Source organism: Cephus cinctus, unplaced genomic scaffold (genome assembly GCF_000341935.2).
Source record: "Cephus cinctus unplaced genomic scaffold, Ccin1 Ccin1_scaffold0168, whole genome shotgun sequence".
NCBI lineage: Eukaryota > Metazoa > Arthropoda > Insecta > Hymenoptera > Cephidae > Cephus > Cephus cinctus.
Genome location: NW_014332892.1, coordinates 452,503 through 471,819, shown reverse-complemented (window position 1 = coordinate 471,819; position 19,317 = coordinate 452,503). Strand labels below are relative to the sequence as shown.

The following is a 19,317-nucleotide window of genomic DNA, read 5'->3' as shown; positions in this document are numbered from 1 at the left end:
GTTCTTGTTGATTTCCACGAACCAATACGAGCTATAGCCAAAGATGAATAAAAAGAAGGAAGGCACAATGCTGGACAATCCAGTAGAATTATATAAACGACCGTAAAAAAAAAAAAAACTGTCGAAAAGGCCGAAGTTGTCACGTAATACTACGGTATGTGTTTATCGAATACACAACATGCAAATGTCAGAATTCACCTATAGTCATTTACACTAAATCGATCATGCTCATCAAAACAATAACGCCGGCTAGTCGGGTTTCCCCTTCTCTGAATTACCGGTTCCTGGGATCGCATTGGCAAAAAAAGTAGTGGTGCAAATAATACAGCAGCCATTGACTATAAATTGGCCAATGCTCAACAGTCGTACAACAGTTCTCTACACTACGTACAGCAACAAGCATTAGTCAAAAATGTTCAAACACTTACTCGTATTTGCATTGCTGGCTGCGGTAGCATTGGCCCTACCAGAGACTTTGGGTGAGTATAAAAAAAGTTGTTTTTGAAAATTTTCCATATTTGATTGTACGATGAAAAAAATTTTTTCACAGCACAACATCAAAAGGAGGACAAGGCAGAAGGACATACCCCAACTGACGGCCACAAAGTTGGATCCGACGGACATCATACTGCCAACGATGGACACGGTCATGCTACATGTAAGGATAAATTTTTTACTTTTTAACGCGGTTTACAAATTGAGCCAGGAATTTGTTATATGGAATTTTTATTATTTCAGCCGCCAGGAAAGTCAGGTCACCTGGAGGAGGATTTGGAGGCTTCGGCGGATCTAGCGCAGGAGCATCTTCCAATTCAAATAGCAAAGCCAGTGCTGGAGGTGGCGGAAGTTCAGCCTATTCCGGTGCCCAGTCTTCCGCTTATGCTTCCGGCAATAGTGGATTAGGAGGTGGCCATGGCGGATACGGTGGATCTAACGGAGGACTTCTTGGCGGTAGCGGCGGTGGATTTGGAAATGCAAAGGCGAGCGCGCAAGGCCAAGGACACGGGTAATTGTTATTGGATTAATTATTTAAAAAATGTTTAAACAATATAAATTATTTTTCTTATTTCATTTTAGATACGTTGGCTAAACGTTGTTTCTCATGTCCACGACGGAGGATTTTAATTATGGGAAGTCGTTCAGATAATTTCTCGTAATGCTTATTTATGTAACAGTTGTTTATGTGTAACTGTTTAATAAACGTTTATCATTACAATATTGCTTTTTTTATATTTTAATTTATCCTCGATACATATTTTTTCTTACGATTTCTTTTTTTCTTGGCTGACCAATTGTTATGTACTGTCGTACGTATAGCTATGGTTGTATGGTATATGATTCAGTGTATCGCAATTTGAACAACATGCGTGGTTTGAAATTGACAACAAACTTGTGTAACGTCCTGTATGTATGCTATGGGAAATCCTGTGTTTTCAAGATTGTTATGCAAAACATAGCATACCAGAATGTCTTTATTCGCACAGCTGGCTTCTATAAAACGATAGGGAGGTCCTGGTGTAGCTTCATATTGGAAATTGATCGTCATTAGAATTATTATCGTTAAAAATGGTGTACGTTATCATGATGGCGGTTCTGATTGTGGGGGTGAGTTTAGGATATCGGCTAATGGAATTAAATTAAATTAATTATTTTAATAGTCGATTAAGAGATTGTGTTTCCGTAGATCGATTGTCGCTCGCTTCTACCTTCCGGTATGGACGAAACAAGTAAGACATTGACGGTGTTGGGAAATTTGGATTTTTATAAATTAATAGCGCTTTTTATACAACAGGTAAATACTGGGAGTCTGGGGTTCTGAAATCAAAGGACTCGTCGTTAGAGTCCAATGGATTCGTGTCAACCGGTATCGTTGACTTTGAACCAATTAATAAAAAAATTTTTGATTATCCTGAGGAGCTGAGACCATTTATCGTGACTCAAGGACGAAAGTTAGAAAAACTATTTGCCGAATTTGCCGAGAGAACTGCCGATCCCAAGGATCATAGTCGACGTGCGGTAAGTTTGGAAAAGTATACTTAAACAAGTTATTTTTGTGTAATACGGACCTGTGTCAAAAAAAAATTTCAAAAATTTTGAAAATTTCAGAATCAATGGCTCAAGCAATTGAAATTGATTATGAAGGAATTCGCGACTGAGAACGATACCAAATTTGAAAAAATATCCGATACTAAGACCAATGGAATTTTGGATTCCTCTGTATTACCGCAGGACAAACAAATTTTGAAAAATGTTAATAGCCTTAAAGACTTTTTGGATTCTACCGGGGATTTTGATATATTTTATCAGGATCGACAGAACGACGAGAGACATGTCAAGTCCAGTGAGTTTTTTAATTATTTAAATATATTCACACCTGCAATTTTTTTTTTCATTTTTTCAGGATTCGATGACGCTTCCTCGTCATTCTTCAAATCTCATGATAAATCAGTAGAGGAGGATGACATTGTTGATTCCAAAAATCACGGAGACCAATTGATCGATATGATGATCGATGCCGAAAATCAATTGGGACGTATACGAAAGTATTTTGAAAAATTGTGCAGGTACCTCTTTGACTTTTAATTATGTAAAATTCATTATGTCATGGCAACTCAAAAGTCATTCTCTAAATTAGGAAACACCATTCGGTGTCATCGCCGGTAGGATCCTTGGAGTCTAATCCTGATTACGCAACGACTACGAGCCAAGGACAAAAATTGTCTATGCTATAAAATTTAAATAATTACATAATAACAATATCCTTATATATATAGTTCATATTATAAAATTTTTAGAACGAAACCTTATGGACCCCTGTCACGTTTGAATAATAAATAATCCAATAAACATTATTACCCACGACTATTTATATTTAACCAAAACCACACCCAAATCATAAATTATTAATTTATCAGATTATTTATCACTCAGCTTTTTACTTTATTCATCCTAATCGACTTCCCATTATTCTTTTGCCAATAAACCCTACTAGTGCCTACATAACAGCCATAAATTCTAATTTTCGAATTCAAATGAACTCACTGATTAAAACTAAATCAATTACCGTATAAAGTCAAAGATCATCAATTTTACAAAGCGTCCTTCGTAGCTGATCGAAGCCTAACCTAACCTAACCCCATGAAAACATACAAGCGGAAATTATTTATTCAACATCTTACCGTATATAACCGCACGAGGAATAATAGTGTAATGATTTCTTTATTGTCATCACGGATGACTTTGATGACAACCGATGACTCCAATGTCACGAATAAATAAAAATTCCTCAATTTCACTCGCGTGAAACTTATTCACCGTAACAATTACGCAGGGATTGATCATCCAATCTGAACGGCCGTTAATGACCTTCCGGTAACAGAAACTAGCTCAATACCAAGAACGATTAAATGACATTGACTTTACGATAAAACGTATTACGCAAGACCGATCAAGTAACAAGATTAATTCAAATTGGAAAAAAAAATTTAGTACAATTAGACAAGACTTTTTTTTGTACGTGTGCTCTAATTTTAAGAATTTTTTTTTATTATTCAATGACATTCAATTAACAAACTTCTCTATGGCTCTAGGCATTTTGTGTTTTAATATATTAAACACGTGTATCAGGTATGCGAAACAATGTTATTGACATCTTATATGAACTGCAACACGTAACGTCAATTCATCGTTTAGTTTCTTTGATTACTGGTTACGTGCTAATGCCAAGGACTGATAGCACTCGTAGTTCCAGTTACCTACTGATTTTTGACAGTTACTCAAATGGAACGTAAAACGTCAGAAATGATGTTTGGGAAATAAAAAAAATTATTGATACCGACTAGGGCATTGTGACGACCATGTACTAATTTTACGTGCACAGTACAAGGTACTTGCGTTACATTAATTAACAATTTTTCTAAATTTCGTGACACTGACATAATTTGACGTAGAAGGAATTTTTTCAAAATTATAAAAATTTCAAACGTGTAGTAGACAATGCTCGTTCTTCTTGACCTAACAATCTGCACGGTACGGATGTCCTATTAACGTCTCTCTGACGTCCTTAAAATTTTTACAACCGTGACACGTATAAATCGTGAAAATGTTGTACCAATTATATTTCGAAATTCCTCAAAAACATTGTCTCGTTCATGTATTTTAATCGTCTGGATGATTTAGTTTTTCGCTCGAGTCATGCTAATTTTAATTTATCCCGATGCACGATCATGGCGATGAGATAATCTGCAGTTGCGTGCGTCATGCTTTATGTGTCATTTAAATAACATGTTTCTTAGGGTCACGAGACTAGAAAAGTTTTCAGAGGACAAATGGCTTTAGGGAGAGAGTAATAAAAACTTTCGTACCACGATGCACTTTATATGCATCGATATAGAACTAGGGTAAACTTATGGAAACAAGAACGTGGGGTACTTCTGTGCTATCAAGATTTTGCGTGTCCTCGGCCCATAGACCTATTCAAATTACGACATTCGACTAACAATGGAAAATCCAAAATCATTTGCAGGCTATTCGAATCTGCAGGATTTCGCGAAATCGTAGATCTTGCAAAAATAAAAATCAAAATGCTCATTTATATTCCTCATGTACGCTTACGTAAACGTGACTAGTTATTTAAGAGCTCCGCACAGGAGATCGTTTTTTGAAAGTATCGGAAATCAAAATTATTTCTTTTTTTTTTTAATGACTCCTCTTCATTTTTGTTTTATCAATTTCACTGTGCTTTTTTAATCAACGTATCGGTCAATGACTCATCATGCTTATAATGATGCGCAAGACCCATACTTCATATGATATCCCTTCTTGATGGGAAGATGCTTGACACGTTTGATCGATACAGAATGGTCGTCAATGACAACTAGGTGTTTCCCCGAGCCTTTGTCAAAACGGACGCGACTTGATCTCCTTAAACGGTAAGATTTTTAAAAAATATTACTTATTGTTAGTAACATCGACAATAGCGGAATTATCATCAAACCGTAACAAGTAGATACAGAACCAGAATCCAGTGGATTAAAAAGATTCGAAGATTCAGATCGCTCAGTGAATTTTTTTATTTTACAACCCTTATGTTCGGGTCTGTATGAAAATTTTTCGAAAATATAACAATTTTTTACCATGACAATCGTATAATTTTTTACTACGATATCAATTGCTACCATTCATCCACTATCATTTTTCTAATCGATTTTCCCGAGTATGATAACAATAGTGTCACTTTGCAACAATACAAAGATATTAATAATTGCACAAGAAGGAACACCTTCATTGACATTCGAAACGGAAGAACCAATCTCAAATTTTAAAATCCGATCGTTGGGTCACCCTTTAATCAAGAATGAATTGGACTAAAATACTTTTAAATTAGTATATCAAGGGTGTTCGACCCCTATTGTCATAGCAGGTAGATCGAAAGGGGGTTGCAATTGTAACGTGGCTGTGATTTTCGTGAATAAAACCAACCGTAGGAAAGGTCGAACTGGCATTTAATTTTTTTAATGAAAAACAGGTAATTTCATTGTTTTATTGTGATACATTCTTTCAATTTGAATTTAGGTCTTCTAAATTTACCCCCATTATCCAAGACCGTACGAACACGCGAGCACGTCCGGCTATCATTTATACAGGCGCAGATTAATCGACTGGATCGCGTGAATTCTTCGATAAAGTTTATTAGGATTTGCGTGACTTGATTCGCCACGAGTCAATTAAAGTTTACCAATTGATCCACTGGAAATATTTGACGCCTTCGATAAGATGCTGTATAACTGATATGGGCTATTCTTGAGGATCGACCAGGATGCATCAGGATAAATTCTTACGAGGACCTATATTTTCACTACTACATCAAATTTAGGCTGTTTTAACTTGCCTAACCAAAATTTCACGTATATACTACATTGAAAGTACTGCAATGGAAAAATATATAAACTACAGACTGTGTATCAAATTTTCAGTTAAAAATATTCATTCGACTTTATGAGTATCTGCCGTGATTGCAGTCACGATAAAGTTAAAAAAAACTTGCTCAGGCAATGCGATCTGGAACAGCAGTTCGTTGCTGCTCTGCAGACTTAATATTTCATTTGAAAATAATTGGCCTGGAAGTCAAAAATAAATTGTTTCTGAAAAGCAATTTATCCCGACGATAAAAGAAGCTTATAGACTGGTAATAGGATTACGTATACCTATAAGTCATGGAAAGTAATATACTTCGGACACGACAGGCTTATTTAACTGTAAAAAGAAGCCATTTTCATTTTACTTTGGTGAAATAAAAAAATAATACTAATTCATGACGACAAGCAAAATCGCCAAGTTACGATTTTTCGATTTCAATTTATAGTCACGCATGTATAAAAGAAAAGTTGACCCACCCTTAAGCATCTTAGGTAACAAAGCACGCTATGGTAACCCACCCTTATAAATGCTACTAAATGAAGCAACTCCTGTCGCATTCAGTACTATTTAATTCGTCCAAGAGAATCCGATAGCACGCGATTCTGAAATTGTATAAAAACGAAAAATGGATCCCTCAATTACCCTTGTGCAAGCGTCTCACATATACAGTGTCTAGTATCTCATGGATATCCAGTAGCAAAGGGAAAAATTGTATCAACATGTTTTGTCGATAATTCGATTATCAGTACAGTTACGTGTACGAGGGTTGCAAGGGTGACTGACCGTGAGAATAGTCAGTGTATTAAAGCGAAATAAAAAAAGTCAATTTTTTTTTTTCTTATCAATATAGTGAACCTCGAAATTCCTTGGAGTATGGCTGGAAGAATAAGCTCATCCCCATCAACGGCCGTCTACCAAGGAGGGGATGAAATCGGCGTCGGCGCCGTCGGCAGGACCCCCATAAGCGGTCGTGGTGGTGCTATGGTGATGAGAAGCGTTTCCATATTCCTGACAAATGGTCGGAAAGTCTCCATAGTGTCCAAGAGGCAGCAGAACATTTCGGCGGGTACCGTTTCCGGCGGAAGACGTCGTAAAAAAATGCCCGACGACGGAAGCATCAAGAGCGCAGCTTTCAATACGAAGATCATCGAGACGCTTAGGAAGAAAACTAAGTTCTCCAGGTGTAAAAAAAAATTTTTTTATCAAGTTTCTTGCCAAACACAATTTTTTATTGGATAACAATTATTTTTTTAACGATAGGGGTGAATTAGAAGCGCTTTGGAAAATTTATCGTAAACTGATAACCACGCCTGGACAACAAGTGGGACCGGTAACCACTATAAACGGAATGCCGTCGCCCGTACAGACGATCGAAGTATTTTTGTCGTATTTGAAATTTTGATAATTTTTTTTTTCAAAATTTTTTTCGATTTTAATCTTTAATATCATTTTATTCCAGGGTATTGACAGGACTATTTTTCGTGAACTTCTTCATAACACTTTTGATATTATTACCGAAGACACTCTCGTGGAACGTATGTTCTGTTGTTGGGACAAAGACAACGAAAGTGCTATAAGGCTGGAACCGTGGATTATGGGATTGGACGTCTTTTTACGTGGTAGTCTGAGGGAACGTATGGAATTTTGTTTTCGCGTTTACGATCTTAACGGTGACGGATACATTACGAAGGATGAGATGTTTCAGTTGTTGAAGTGAGTTTTGAAATTTTTTTTTTTTATTTTGAAATTAAATTTCTTTCTATCAATTTTTATCCACTTCGCAGAAATTGTCTAATCAAACAACCCGGCGAGGAGGATCCGGACGAAGGTGTCAGAGATCTTTCTGAACTTGCGTTAAAAAAATTGGACGTTGATCACGACGGGAAAGTTTCTTTCGAAGATTACGAATTGGCAATAAAAGAGGAGCCATTGCTGTTGGAAGCTTTTGGACAGTGTTTGCCTACGGAGGAAAGTTCTACAGCTTTTCTGACTACGTTGCAGCCCTAAAAAAAATGTATATAAGCCATACGTTGATTAAAATAAATTTCTTCAATAAAATTCATTCACGTTCCACAGCCTACTGCTTAATTAAAATGCTTATGGCTAATTGAAATTTCACAGGTAAAAGTGTGTTCCTTTTTAATTAGGTATCACTGATGAGGTAATAACAATGTTGATTAAACTTTAACGAAGTACTTCACGGCTTAAGGAGAAGCTGATAAGAGTACATTGGCTGAATCGTTTGCGTATCGAATTGGCAAGAATTTCATTAGGAGTCGTCGGCTATCGTTCTATTCAAATGAGAAGAGGAACTGAGAGCTATAAAATTTTATTATTGACACAGTTAGACATTAATTGGACAAGGTTATTTATTTTAATCGTACTTTCTACGATTTTGCGATTAGGCAGTTTTTTGCTATTTCAAGGCACCTCAACACCGAAAGGAAGATCGACGTGTATTAGAACGAAGAAAGTTGAGTTAACGAACCCAAAAGGAGAAGCAAGAGAATGAATCTAGCGAGTTTAAATTTTGCAAAAAAAAAATGTAAAAAATTTTTACCAATAAATATATCCCAGATCGATACCACCTATTTCCAATAAATCAAATTACAAGCTGACTATATGTCATCGAGACACAAATTCGACTTTAGGTAGAAATCTTAGTACTGCATTTTACTTGTATTCATTTTTTTCCACATTTTCTTAACTTGAATGACCTTGCTTAACCAGGTGCAGGGTCCACTTATCAGTTTAATAAAATCAACCAGTTGGCCACACGTCACGTTATCATTTACGATTCGCGTGGGTCGCCATAAAAGCGAAAGATTTATTTGCCACTATACTTGTTTCTGGCTATCCTGACGTTTATCCAGCGGACTTTCATTACCGGAAAATACATAGAACCGTAGCGAAGAAATTTGTAGGAATCAGGAAGCATTTTTTTTTTTTTATTTAAACCAAAAGGAACGGATTGACGTAATACGTGGATACGCACGATTGCGAATAGAATGGAATATTTTTTTTTTATAATTTTTTTTATTACAAAAGTAAATGGCCATTAACTTGCAGCCTGATGCACATTTTGTATGCACTTTTGCTTTATCCATTGTCCGAGATCATTTCTTGCAATCACATACTGTTCACGTTTCCTCCTCATTCGCAAGCCTGGATTCTTTTACCACAGAAACATCATCCTCCTCATAGGGAATTTGTCTACGAAGCATATCGTTAGCCGCGTATTGCTGCAAACAGTTATTTTCATTATTCAATACCCTTTCGCGTTCTTTGCCGTGCTTTAATATTTTCAAAATTCCTTACGACAAGATTCTTCCTGTTGGAGTTTACATTACCGTCATGTTCCCCCCACCACATATCATTATATCCTGGATGAGGTTCTTTTCGTACCCCATTTCCATCCTTATCGAAATTTCGAATCAGAATCATTTTGACTAGATTTGTGAGCTTATCAATTTTGATCACAAGGATTTCAAACATTTGTGCGTTCTGCGGAAATAAAAAAAAAAAATTATTTTTTTCTTACTTATACAAATACCTAGAATTAATTGACAAACTGGCGAATCAGCAGTATACGGGTTGGCCGGGAGGTAATACTCTGGCGGAAGTTGCTCTTCTCTGGTAGACTGTCTACGACCAACTACGTATCTCGAGCCAAAACCCTGGTCAACCTTGACCTTGTAAGCTTCGTCATTATGCCTTTTATGAAGGGACGACTGATATTGTTAAAAAAGAGTATAATAAAATATTTAAAAAAGTTAAAAAAAAAATAAATTATATATTAATTTAACAATAAAATATATACGTACAGCTTGAGCATCGATCGGTGTTATCCAAGTAATCTAAAATTACATTGCAAACAATTAAAATTATTAAAACGTGAATTAATCTTCGGCATAATTATTACACTCACGGTCGCACCACAATCAGCACGAAATGAGTGAACATTATGAACGTTTCTCATAAAAAGACAAGCTCGTATGCTCTTTAAGTATACTTACAACCAATCGTAATATAGTCTTCACATTGTCAGCCTGAATAACATCATTATCCAGAACCATGGACAGTGCCATTGTTGTACCGTAATAATTCATAGTGAATTTCACGATACCAGCCAAAGAAAGTAATAATACTATTTTACTACTAATTTACCATTGTCAAACCCAGTAACGAATAGCGAGTATCGAATCCGGCGAAACACATTGGTTTTTCATGGATTCTGCGTGACCGTAGCCGGTATACAAGACGGCCATCGTTATATCCAGCCATAGTTCTACAGCTGCTAGGGGAAATAAAAGAAACTAGACTACACATTAGTATTTGTCAATGAAATCTCTGACTGAAAGTCCGACTCATATTCCATCCTTTAATAAGAGAACTACCGGTCGCTGTTGTACAGTGACGTATTATTATCGTGGCGTGTCAATTGAACCTGACACGGCGAGTCGGGTTGAGATTGAAAACGGAAATTATAAGAGAAACGATAAGAGGAACATTTAATACGTCCTCATAATTAAAATTATAGAATGGTATAAAACGACGGTAATACTTTTGTCAGATTAATGGATACCGCGGATCGTCTCGTTGTTTAGATCTCTCGCCATGTCAAACTGGACGATTTTACTGGCGATCATTGCCGTGACAAACGGGCAAGTACGGACTATTAATTTTCTATCGTAAGTACGATTTGTCATATCAATAAAGAAATATCATAAATGATAATATTACACAGCCTGGCGTCGCGAGCCTCGTTAGGAAGAATCAGGCCGATACGAAACAGTCGGACGCGCAGAATGTATTGCACAAGGTTGGGATTTGAGAAATTAATTTTTTTCTCTCTCAATTAACTGATAATTATTATTGTTCAAGAGCGATACCATCATCGAGAATAAAAATGTGAATATCTTGGTAAACGTCGACGCCAAGGCCATAGCTGAGGAATTGTGGAAGGTCATCGAGGCTCATTTGAAATTGAAACCAAATCGACGCTCCTTTGACTCCCAAGTGAAATTGAGAGAATTGGAGAATATCGTTTCGAGTATATTGACTCCGAGTAGAAGAGGATCTCATGGTCCATCCCCATTTGAGATTGCTCATCAGCTGGACCACGTGGCGCGAAGTGCCATCTCGAACGATGGGTTACGTGAAAATTCCCTAGATACAGAAATTGTGTTTAGGAATATCGTGTCGGAGATGCTGGAGGACCTGAAGGGCATTATGGGTAATGAGGAAACGTCCGATAGGGAGAAATCGTTTGACGATTCGTCGAATGAGCACAGAAGAGGACTGTCCGTGTCTAAAAATAATAATGAATTTGTTGATCTGAAAATGCGAATACTGAAGGAGGATTTGGCCAAGGCTGTTAAAACGTCTTTGGATAGGAGTGAATAAAAAAAATAAATCTGTCATGTGAATTTTGAGAAAATACAAATTTTCAGATTTACTTTTGTTTTTATTTCATCGAAATAATATCCGCACGGTATTGACGTATTTCATTGGATTTTTGAGCGAAGTAATCGACGCTTTTGGTACGGTCCGTGTGGTAAACAAATATTTTTGTATACCAAAGCGGTCTTTGAATATCGTGATTTCTCAATGACATTCGGGTAATATATGGTGCTATGTAATGTGTAATATATAGCGCAGGCAATTTCCTACCAATCGTAATTACACGGATGCATGTCGTGTTAACTTTACAAACGAAATTTAATCTTTATTAACTTAACTCTAGCGATATACTACGAAATTGCTGTTATAATAATCTATATATATCTACGTGGCTTATTCAATTATCAATAATTCATTACATTAAGAGTGGATATCTCGATTCAATTTTTGATTGTGACGAATTTCGAGCATATAACTAGCTCGGTTTCTCGCTTAAGGAATTCATACGAATTTTCTCCATAGACGCTATAATGTCACCGAAGATGGTACTCGTCTGGATGTCATGGGCGTTCGTGAGTATACGTAACAAACTTTTAAAAATTGTTAAAAAATTTACATATATATATATATTTACATTTTCAATAGATTTTGACGTCCTTCGTTAGTTGTGAAACTATCGAAGATGCTCTTCACAACGTGTTCAGACGTCTGACGTACATTGAAAATGCTATGGCCGACAACAATAGGAATTCAAACGCCAATTGTAATACCAATAAAATCAGCATTGGCAGAAGAAATTCACTAAACGGTGAAACGGCAACGGACGGGGTGAGTGTGAATTGAATAATTAATTTATGAATTTTAATATTAAAATAATAAATAACATTAAACGTATTTATCGGTCGACAGGCTCTCGGAGATAATGAGAGCGATGAGGACTTGCCTACTCTTCGGAATAACGATGAACTCAATGACGACTCAGCAAACCGAAGAGGTTACAAGCTAAAGAAAACCAAGAGGAGGCGAGGAAGGTATAATAATCGTGATAGATCATTCTCGGTTGATAGCTATTATCCTCATACAAGCGGATCGGCAGCTGATCTAGATACAAACATGAACACAAATCGAAATGTTAATAAAAATCGTAACGTCAATATTAATAAAAATGTTATATCGAGACGTTCCGATCATGGCACTCATCGTGTGGCTATTCCGGCTGAACATGATTCAGTGTCGGCCGAAGTGTAAGTTTGAGAGATCTGAACCAATTATAGATAAGAAGAAAAATGGTTTGATAAAAAAATTAGAAATATTTGTTCTTGTCAAAATTAGAAGAACATAAATGTATTTGAAAATAAGTTTAATAAAATGGATGTGTCAATAAGCAAAATTTCAAAAGTTATCTTGACTATATATATGTGTATATACAATCGCCTTTGTACTCCAATAAATTCCCATAAAAGTATTTCCCACGTGCGCTGTATAAATATTGATTATCGTATCGAAGCCTGAAATTATAAGTGACAATGGGAATTTAAAAAAAAATTTTTTAAAAATAGTGAATTACAATTAATATTTGTCAGCTTCAAAATTTTATTTAATTTAATGTGATGTTTGATTTTTGAAAAACAAATAGAATTTCATAAATTCTCCAACCGATATAAAAATTGTGTCAAACAACGGCTCACCATTGCGAATCATCAATTCGCTCACGCTGATATTGAACATTGCATAACGTTCCGTGCAAGCTGTATAAAAATACTTACCGAAAACGTAGATGCATAGTGTCGAAAGAGAAGCTGTAAACGATAGTTATGGGTCCAGAATCGGTCTTGGCATTCTCATTAAGTATTTTGGTAATTTGTGTAAGTTAATTAAAAAAAATTTTTTTAATTATAAAAATTTCACTTTAATATCAATCTAACAGGGAAATTCAGGGGTTTATACCAACACTGTATTAGCACGTAGGAATTTGCACGGTGACGTGAGGGCACCTGGACTTCACTTGCAGTCGATTTCGAAAAATGATAATGGACCATATCAAGTGAGTAAGAATAATTCTAATCCGACAAGAGATTCATCTCGGGAGATAGTTTCGTAGATTGTTACAGAAAGAGGCTGATCCCAAAGTAGCTTCGATAGCTTCCGTAGCAGCTGACGCAAGTCTGGACGTCACCAAGACAATGGCAAAGGAAATTAGCGATGCAATTGCATTGGCAGTAGCGAATGCAGTCGCCAAAATTTTTGCTGAACAATCCGCAACATCCGAACAGGATTCTGAGAAGCTGCCAGAGAATGTTCCAGTAGCATCTGGTAGTATCGAGAATACGTAGACGACCGTGTAAAATATAGATCTTAATAAAATTTTTTCTTTTTTGAATTAGACGATGTGAAACCCAACAGTAACGAAAAACATGATTCGAAATATGGTAATGTTGGGTATCGTCGACTCTCCATTAAGGGATCACAAGAAGAGCCTGAGGATGCTTATGAAGTCGACGATAACGAATCTAGGCCAGCTGATAATACTAGAAAATCGTTGAAGACATCAGACGCAGATCAGTCAAAGGTGTTATACCAAGGAAAGAAAAAAAAAAATAATTTTGAAAATCTTTTTTCAAAATAATATTTTCAATTTTTTTTTTATAATTTAGATAACACGAAGAACTTTTAATGACAACCAGACACTAGCTTTTAACCAGGATGCTCAGGTTAATCCAACTGTGAATTATCGAAGAAATGCAATTATAATTTTGCATCATAGGAACAACAGTGGACCATCTTATCAAGAGCGTATAAATGTTAGTCGTCGTTATCATCAGTCTATTCACGAACAACGTGATGATGATTATGACGAAGCTTTGTAAACTGATAAGAATAATGATAAGAAAAAAATTATAAAACGAAGTGACATATCACATCGTGCTAAAAATAATGGCAATATGAACGAATATTTTTGATCATTGATAATGATTTGTATTAGTCAAATTAATTTGTCGAATAAAGGATTTACGATTTAAAAAGCGATTCCCAATGATTCGGTCCCTTTTGTGATTTTAAGAGCAATCTCAGAACAATGGACCAGTTTGATTATTGTCATAGATCTACCGACTGACAGTTCAATTTATAATGATTTAAGACAGGACACTTATTAAATTGAATTCACTATTTCTCATGGCAGGCATATAATGACTGATGATCTGCATCACTTATTCAATTTCGCTAGAAGTATTTCAAAAGTATGGCACGTTCGTTAGTGTTGTTCATTGGATTTAATTTGATAGTCTGGATATTGAAAGTGAGTCTGTGGAAAAATTAAATTTTTAGCATTAATGAGATATAATTAATTAATTATAAAATTAAATAGACCGTTTTAGGAAGTCATCGATCGAAGAATATCATTAGTAGAAATACGAATGTAATTCACGTGAGTAAGGATTGATATAAATTTTTTAATTTCTTTTCCAAAATATATTTTTCTCAATTTATCAGTCTCGAGGATTTCGTAACGACGGAGCTGCAATTCCCAACAATATACCAACTTACCATTTTGTTATGTATCCTTTGATACTAGTTGAAATTTCAAATCCTAAATGCAATGTTTTTTTGAAAATTTTTGGGCTACCGTTTTTTGAACAAAATTTGGGCAAATTTATTTCATCGAAACAAACTGGATATCGACGGGATTTGAGCGATCACGACAAAATCATTGAAACTGGTGACCAACTAACTAACAGTGACAGTAGACGAACTGCTCACATAATAAATGATATTTCCAAATTAAATGACAATGATAAACGCAATGATAACAATCAATCCAATGACTAAAATTGAAAAAAAGAACAATTGTATATGGCGGTCGCCAAGTATTTTCTGATGACTCCAGTGGTGATGAAAATACAAATGATGATGAATTAACAGTAAAACATTGAATAGTAATACAAATATAACAGCAAATATTTATTACTCAAAATTATAAATTTTCAGTTTGAACCCAATAAAAAACCCGTGGATTTAGATGCTGATAATCATAATGACGTTAATAATTATCGTCATTGTTACTCTCATCCAGATGATCCATATTTCAGTTTTTCTCATTTAGATGATATAGAGGTAATTGGCATTTTGAAAAATTCATAAACACCTATAGCTATACTTTCTAAAATTGTTTCAGAAAATTGATCCCAGAAGTCGTTGATTATTTTTCAAATCCAAAATTTCATTTTACTAATGGATAAAATGTCTAATCTGTTTCTACATTGTTAAATACACATTAGATCAACTTTAGTTTTTTCAATATGGTACTACTGCATGTGTAAAAAATTCAATTAGCAATAGGGAAATAAAGTGAATCACAAATTATCTGATATCTCAGCGACTTGGATTTATGATTTATAAAACGTTATTGCGCGTTGTTATCAAAGAAACAATCGGTGCGGACTTGACCTCGTAGTTACTCCACGAGTAACGAGAGTTTATAATTTTATTTTATACGTTAAATTTTTGGTGGACCAAGGAATGGGATTCTTTTTGAGAAAGAATTAAGGTCCAAAGCATTTATTGGGTATTTCTAATTTGGAAATTTATTCAAAATACAAAATTGAGGCTAAATCAAAATCTCGCAAGATATACGGAGTAGATCAAAATTGAATTGGAATTGTAAAATGTCAAAAATAAATTACCCTCAAATTAAAATATTAATAAATTAGGTGTTTGAAATATTAAAACAATTATTTAAATCAATAAAGCTAGATATTAACATTTAGAAATCAGAAATTCTGGCCAAGAATATTCAGAAGTACTGGAAGTTGTCCAAAAATGTATGCGCGCAAATCCTTCGCGCAGGACTCGCCGAGGTAGGAAACCGAAGAGCACATATAGAAAAAGAAGAAGGTTAGAAATGAATAAGAGGGGTGCTTCCAAGAGTGCAGCATAGCAGACCAGCGAAAAATGAGCGCTCCGAGTTCGAGCACTGCGTTAAACGCTTCCCCCACTCTTTGATTTCCTCCCACTCGACGACTCCTGCGCGAAGAATTTACGCGCACGCAATATTGGGTAACTTCCAGTAGTTCTAAATATTCTTGGCCAGAATTTCTGATTCATTAATATTTCAATTCGAGCGTAATTTATTTTTGACGTTTTACAATTTCAATTAAATTTTTACCTACTCTGTATATTTTGCAAGATTTAGCCTTAATTTTGTATTTTGAATAAATTTTGAAACTATATCAAGATCCAATAATATTTAGGAACATTTGGAGAGCTTTATTCAACGTTTCGAATTTTCGAACGCACCTGTCCTAGGTGTGTTCGAAAATGAACCATATTGTTTATGTTTGCAATCGGGCAATAGAAAATCAAATTTTACTTCTTATTTAAAGATACTTTAATTAAATAAAAAAAAACAAATTGCGGAACAAAATGGAGCGAATTAAAAGCAATTGATTCATTACGAAATTCATATGAAAATCTGCTTGGTTCTTTCGAATAGCAATAGAAACAATATTTTTCTGGTTTTAATGAATACCGTTCAATAATTGTATAATAGCAGCGGAGCAATTAGGAAATCATCAGAAGCACTGAAAGACCCATTTTTTAGGCATTAAAAACATATAAATTTTTATCTTTTGCCGCTAACTTCCCAACGGTGAAATCGTATTGTGTCCGATAAGGTAATCGTATCGAGCGTTAAAAATTATTACAGGCGGTTATCGGTAACGATCGTAAATTTCCAGAAATGCATTCAAAATGAATGTTTATGGGATTTGGTAAGAAAAAAATAAAAAAAAATAATAATTCGCTAATAGCACAGCACGGCAGTACCAATCACATAACGGTAAAGTTTCTTACAAGGTGAGGTTGATCGTGTTGGGATTTTCTGGATTTAAAGAATCTCATATCATGATACTACAATGGATATTTACATTGTCCCTGGGACTATTGGTAAGACGATACAAAAAGATTAAAATGAACTAAAACGTAAAATTTTGATTTCCACATTTTTTTTTATGTATTAGGTAAACGCAGTACCACCAATGAGATTGAGTCATTCGGGTTACGAAGTGATATCGTTTGCCGGTCAAAAAAACGATGACTCCGAGTCGTCAAAGATTTCACGAAATTTTCCAAAAATGTCGGGATACAAAATTTTGGAAATTGCTAAACCATCCGACGACTCCGAATCCCTGGTACCGCGACAAGATCGCAAAATACATTACGAGAATGGAAGATCAAATCCAAAACAAAACACAGTAGATTCCCCGTTCAAGGATCAAGTAAATCCTTCGAGTTATCCCACAAAATTTGCATTCAAGACCAACGATCAAGATCAAAGTGACACCTTACAAAATAATCATCACGATAAATCCATCGGAACAATGTCAAAAAGTATCGATCCGAAATATCCAAATCCTGCGATAAAGAACGATACCGAAAAGCACGACACGCCGATTCAGGATCCCGACTTTGACTACAGCGATATACGTACCGTGGATACAAAGCAGGACAAACCCGGGATTTTCTCCGATGATCCACAACAGGACGACAAAGACAAACAGGACAAGTCAGAACCCCCAAAACAGCCGCTACCAACGATAACGAAATTTTTACCAGGACCGCGTGGATTTTTGACACTTCAAAAAAGCGCCAATTTGATCTCCCCGATTTATCCAGCAGGACATGACGTCACGTCCCACCGTTCCACGTACAAATCCTTCCCCCTCAGTGCATCCGGTCTGTCCAGGTCCCAGGACGATTCCCTGACGCGTCACAAATATTCCCCGATGATCCAAGACGATTTCGAACCCCCACGTGAATTCCTGAGACAAAACATAGCCCGAGACAAGAGCAACAAATTTCTCTTACTGAATAGCCTGAAACACTTTTTGCTCAAAAATAAAATCCCCTACCCACGTGCCTTGATGACACCGCCATTGATATCATTTGGCAAATCAATTCCATTTTCTGCCTCAACTCCCAGACACTTCTACCCGTCAATCTCATCCCTGGAGCTCCACCCAATGCCCATGATGGCGTCACCCATGGAACTCTCAGTCTCCCGTAGGGTCCAGCATCGATTCGGGGACCCAGACCCAAAGGATATTTCAGGCTCGACTGAAATCTCCAAAGGAAGTCTGATAATCGACATAGTCCACGAAATGCCTGACGATTCAGAAATTCAGCACGAGCCTAGAATCAGCAGTGAAAACAAGTCCAAGCCAAAAGACCCGTGCCCGATAAAGGGCAAAAACGAATTTTACGAGTTCCTCACGAAATTCGGTAGCAACGTAATGGAAACCGCCTTAAGGTACGAGACGTCGATTCGTACCGATTTAACATCGAGTTACATTAATCCAACGAAGAGATCGTTGGAAAATAAAAATCACGAAAAATCTATCCAATAACAAGAATCCCTTCCAAGATATCTCGCAGTATCCCAAAAATGCAGATTTATTAATCAAAATATAAAATTTTATCAAATTATATTCTTACCTGCCCTATTCGTCTACCAAATTTATTTATCACCTTCCGATCTATTACCAACGACAAAAAATATATATATATACATATTTACAATAAAAAACAATCTCGTTATGGCACTTGCCTTTTATTAAAAACAAATTCGTCATTAATCATAATTACAAACAAATAATGACAGTAGGTATAATTACAAAATACATCGGCCTGCCTTTGCGTGCTGCTGAATCAGTCTTAACCCCCCTCGATTCACCACGAAGTAAAACTCCAGGAGGATTAGAGACGCGTCCTCGAAGATATTCCCCGATCGCGACTGAACCTCCCGGGAAACATAAGATCCCGTCAAATCCATAAGACATACGATAGTACCGAGGTCTTCAGAGAACGATCGTATTTTCAAAGTGGTTAACGCAGGGGGCTAATTTTAAACTATGAGACATGAGAGGTACATTAGTGATGTAGAAATTTACGTAATATAGATCGACTTTTCGTCCCCACAGAACGAAAAATTAAGTGACG

General features: G+C 35.8%; 9 protein-coding genes across 15 annotated transcripts; 8 read left to right on the top strand and 1 right to left on the bottom strand.

Moving 5' to 3' along the window:
• The first annotated feature begins 319 nt into the window (after positions 1 to 319).
• LOC107263880 (glycine-rich cell wall structural protein) lies at positions 320 to 1,216 on the top strand. The gene is made up of 4 exons (XM_015731534.2): positions 320 to 479; positions 551 to 658; positions 739 to 1,006; positions 1,078 to 1,216. The coding sequence occupies exons 1-4, from the start codon at positions 413 to 415 to the stop codon at positions 1,088 to 1,090; spliced, it is 456 nt and encodes a 151-aa protein (XP_015587020.1). The 5' UTR covers positions 320 to 412; the 3' UTR covers positions 1,091 to 1,216.
• Positions 1,217 to 1,364: 148 nt separating this feature from the next.
• LOC107263879 lies at positions 1,365 to 2,863 on the top strand. Its single transcript, XM_015731533.2, has 6 exons — positions 1,365 to 1,605; positions 1,685 to 1,727; positions 1,793 to 2,016; positions 2,107 to 2,341; positions 2,402 to 2,564; positions 2,636 to 2,863. The coding sequence occupies exons 1-6, from the start codon at positions 1,567 to 1,569 to the stop codon at positions 2,730 to 2,732; spliced, it is 801 nt and encodes a 266-aa protein (XP_015587019.1). The 5' UTR covers positions 1,365 to 1,566; the 3' UTR covers positions 2,733 to 2,863.
• A 2,031-nt stretch (positions 2,864 to 4,894) lies between these two features.
• Positions 4,895 to 8,501, top strand: LOC107264229 (EF-hand calcium-binding domain-containing protein 1). Of its 3 annotated transcripts, none has more exons than XM_015732261.2 (5): positions 4,895 to 4,931; positions 6,770 to 7,100; positions 7,180 to 7,294; positions 7,379 to 7,632; positions 7,704 to 7,926. In XM_015732261.2, the coding sequence occupies exons 2-5, from the start codon at positions 6,793 to 6,795 to the stop codon at positions 7,924 to 7,926; spliced, it is 900 nt and encodes a 299-aa protein (XP_015587747.1). In that variant the 5' UTR covers positions 4,895 to 4,931; positions 6,770 to 6,792. The 3 variants fall into 3 exon arrangements, with proteins under 3 accessions (XP_015587747.1, XP_015587746.1, XP_015587745.1); XM_015732260.2 differs by lacking the exon at positions 4,895 to 4,931 and adding an exon at positions 8,067 to 8,501 and having other exon boundaries at positions 6,778 to 7,100; positions 7,704 to 7,933; XM_015732259.2 differs by lacking the exon at positions 4,895 to 4,931 and having other exon boundaries at positions 6,778 to 7,100; positions 7,704 to 8,501.
• A 335-nt stretch (positions 8,502 to 8,836) lies between these two features.
• On the bottom strand, positions 8,837 to 10,080 carry LOC107264231. Of its 3 annotated transcripts, none has more exons than XM_015732263.2 (5): positions 9,936 to 10,080; positions 9,744 to 9,776; positions 9,492 to 9,650; positions 9,238 to 9,423; positions 8,837 to 9,161 (listed from the first exon to the last, which is right to left on the bottom strand). In XM_015732263.2, the coding sequence occupies exons 1-5, from the start codon at positions 10,026 to 10,028 to the stop codon at positions 9,060 to 9,062; spliced, it is 573 nt and encodes a 190-aa protein (XP_015587749.1). In that variant the 5' UTR covers positions 10,029 to 10,080; the 3' UTR covers positions 8,837 to 9,059. The 3 variants fall into 3 exon arrangements, with proteins under 3 accessions (XP_015587749.1, XP_015587751.1, XP_015587750.1); XM_015732265.2 differs by having other exon boundaries at positions 9,270 to 9,423; XM_015732264.2 differs by lacking the exon at positions 9,936 to 10,080 and adding an exon at positions 9,848 to 9,924.
• A 176-nt stretch (positions 10,081 to 10,256) lies between these two features.
• LOC107264230 lies at positions 10,257 to 11,377 on the top strand. The gene is made up of 3 exons (XM_015732262.2): positions 10,257 to 10,587; positions 10,667 to 10,741; positions 10,804 to 11,377. The coding sequence occupies exons 1-3, from the start codon at positions 10,537 to 10,539 to the stop codon at positions 11,323 to 11,325; spliced, it is 648 nt and encodes a 215-aa protein (XP_015587748.1). The 5' UTR covers positions 10,257 to 10,536; the 3' UTR covers positions 11,326 to 11,377.
• Positions 11,378 to 11,733: 356 nt separating this feature from the next.
• LOC107264232 (putative mediator of RNA polymerase II transcription subunit 29) lies at positions 11,734 to 12,720 on the top strand. The gene is made up of 3 exons (XM_015732266.2): positions 11,734 to 11,894; positions 11,968 to 12,150; positions 12,232 to 12,720. The coding sequence occupies exons 1-3, from the start codon at positions 11,853 to 11,855 to the stop codon at positions 12,568 to 12,570; spliced, it is 564 nt and encodes a 187-aa protein (XP_015587752.1). The 5' UTR covers positions 11,734 to 11,852; the 3' UTR covers positions 12,571 to 12,720.
• Positions 12,721 to 13,031: 311 nt separating this feature from the next.
• LOC107264228 lies at positions 13,032 to 14,345 on the top strand. 2 transcript variants are annotated; one of them, XM_015732255.2, is made up of 5 exons: positions 13,032 to 13,187; positions 13,250 to 13,366; positions 13,416 to 13,635; positions 13,707 to 13,891; positions 13,977 to 14,345. In XM_015732255.2, the coding sequence occupies exons 1-5, from the start codon at positions 13,137 to 13,139 to the stop codon at positions 14,187 to 14,189; spliced, it is 786 nt and encodes a 261-aa protein (XP_015587741.1). In that variant the 5' UTR covers positions 13,032 to 13,136; the 3' UTR covers positions 14,190 to 14,345. The 2 variants fall into 2 exon arrangements, with proteins under 2 accessions (XP_015587741.1, XP_015587743.1); XM_015732257.2 differs by having other exon boundaries at positions 13,707 to 13,904; positions 13,977 to 14,142.
• A 163-nt stretch (positions 14,346 to 14,508) lies between these two features.
• Positions 14,509 to 15,949, top strand: LOC107264227. 2 transcript variants are annotated; one of them, XM_015732254.2, is made up of 4 exons: positions 14,509 to 14,620; positions 14,690 to 14,749; positions 15,310 to 15,435; positions 15,497 to 15,949. In XM_015732254.2, the coding sequence occupies exons 1-4, from the start codon at positions 14,564 to 14,566 to the stop codon at positions 15,518 to 15,520; spliced, it is 267 nt and encodes an 88-aa protein (XP_015587740.1). In that variant the 5' UTR covers positions 14,509 to 14,563; the 3' UTR covers positions 15,521 to 15,949. The 2 variants fall into 2 exon arrangements, with proteins under 2 accessions (XP_015587740.1, XP_015587738.1); XM_015732252.2 differs by lacking the exons at positions 15,310 to 15,435; positions 15,497 to 15,949 and adding an exon at positions 14,815 to 15,301.
• Positions 15,950 to 17,115: 1,166 nt separating this feature from the next.
• On the top strand, positions 17,116 to 18,821 carry LOC107264226. Its single transcript, XM_015732251.2, has 2 exons — positions 17,116 to 17,265; positions 17,340 to 18,821. Exons 1-2 carry the CDS (start codon positions 17,224 to 17,226, stop codon positions 18,723 to 18,725), a joined length of 1,428 nt encoding a protein of 475 aa, XP_015587737.1. The 5' UTR covers positions 17,116 to 17,223; the 3' UTR covers positions 18,726 to 18,821.
• The last annotated feature ends 496 nt before the right edge of the window (positions 18,822 to 19,317 follow it).

Bases quoted from the DNA above. Each gene is read 5' to 3' on its own strand.
- LOC107264229 (XM_015732260.2), top strand. From the start codon at position 6,793: ATGGCTGGAAGAATAAGCTCATCCCCATCAACGGCCGTCTACCAAGGA. The intron at 7,101-7,179 runs GTGTAAAAAAAA...TTTTAACGATAG, and splicing joins AAGAAAACTAAGTTCTCCAG to GGGTGAATTAGAAGCGCTTT. The intron at 7,295-7,378 runs GTATTTTTGTCG...ATTTTATTCCAG, and splicing joins CGCCCGTACAGACGATCGAA to GGTATTGACAGGACTATTTT.
- LOC107263880 (XM_015731534.2), top strand. From the start codon at position 413: ATGTTCAAACACTTACTCGTATTTGCATTGCTGGCTGCGGTAGCATTG. The intron at 480-550 runs GTGAGTATAAAA...ATTTTTTCACAG, and splicing joins GGCCCTACCAGAGACTTTGG to CACAACATCAAAAGGAGGAC. The intron at 659-738 runs GTAAGGATAAAT...TTATTATTTCAG, and splicing joins TGGACACGGTCATGCTACAT to CCGCCAGGAAAGTCAGGTCA.
- LOC107264226 (XM_015732251.2), top strand. From the start codon at position 17,224: ATGATACTACAATGGATATTTACATTGTCCCTGGGACTATTG. The intron at 17,266-17,339 runs GTAAGACGATAC...TTTATGTATTAG, and splicing joins CATTGTCCCTGGGACTATTG to GTAAACGCAGTACCACCAAT.
- LOC107263879 (XM_015731533.2), top strand. From the start codon at position 1,567: ATGGTGTACGTTATCATGATGGCGGTTCTGATTGTGGGG. The intron at 1,606-1,684 runs GTGAGTTTAGGA...GTGTTTCCGTAG, and splicing joins TGGCGGTTCTGATTGTGGGG to ATCGATTGTCGCTCGCTTCT. The intron at 2,565-2,635 runs GTACCTCTTTGA...TCTCTAAATTAG, and splicing joins TATTTTGAAAAATTGTGCAG to GAAACACCATTCGGTGTCAT.
- LOC107264232 (XM_015732266.2), top strand. From the start codon at position 11,853: ATGTCACCGAAGATGGTACTCGTCTGGATGTCATGGGCGTTC. The intron at 11,895-11,967 runs GTGAGTATACGT...CATTTTCAATAG, and splicing joins TCTGGATGTCATGGGCGTTC to ATTTTGACGTCCTTCGTTAG. The intron at 12,151-12,231 runs GTGAGTGTGAAT...ATCGGTCGACAG, and splicing joins GTGAAACGGCAACGGACGGG to GCTCTCGGAGATAATGAGAG.
- LOC107264230 (XM_015732262.2), top strand. From the start codon at position 10,537: ATGTCAAACTGGACGATTTTACTGGCGATCATTGCCGTGACAAACGGG. The intron at 10,588-10,666 runs GTACGGACTATT...AATATTACACAG, and splicing joins TTGCCGTGACAAACGGGCAA to CCTGGCGTCGCGAGCCTCGT. The intron at 10,742-10,803 runs GTTGGGATTTGA...TTATTGTTCAAG, and splicing joins CGCAGAATGTATTGCACAAG to AGCGATACCATCATCGAGAA.
- LOC107264227 (XM_015732252.2), top strand. From the start codon at position 14,564: ATGGCACGTTCGTTAGTGTTGTTCATTGGATTTAATTTGATAGTCTGG. The intron at 14,621-14,689 runs GTGAGTCTGTGG...AAAATTAAATAG, and splicing joins TGATAGTCTGGATATTGAAA to ACCGTTTTAGGAAGTCATCG. The intron at 14,750-14,814 runs GTGAGTAAGGAT...TCAATTTATCAG, and splicing joins GAAATACGAATGTAATTCAC to TCTCGAGGATTTCGTAACGA.
- LOC107264231 (XM_015732263.2), bottom strand. From the start codon at position 10,028: ATGAATTATTACGGTACAACAATGGCACTGTCCATGGTTCTGGATAAT. The intron at 9,777-9,935 runs GTAAGTATACTT...ATGTAATTTTAG, and splicing joins AGACTATATTACGATTGGTT to ATTACTTGGATAACACCGAT. The intron at 9,162-9,237 runs GTAAGGAATTTT...AACTGTTTGCAG, and splicing joins CCAACAGGAAGAATCTTGTC to CAATACGCGGCTAACGATAT.
- LOC107264228 (XM_015732255.2), top strand. From the start codon at position 13,137: ATGGGTCCAGAATCGGTCTTGGCATTCTCATTAAGTATTTTGGTAATT. The intron at 13,367-13,415 runs GTGAGTAAGAAT...CTCGGGAGATAG, and splicing joins ATGATAATGGACCATATCAA to TTTCGTAGATTGTTACAGAA. The intron at 13,636-13,706 runs GTAGTATCGAGA...TTTTTGAATTAG, and splicing joins GAATGTTCCAGTAGCATCTG to ACGATGTGAAACCCAACAGT.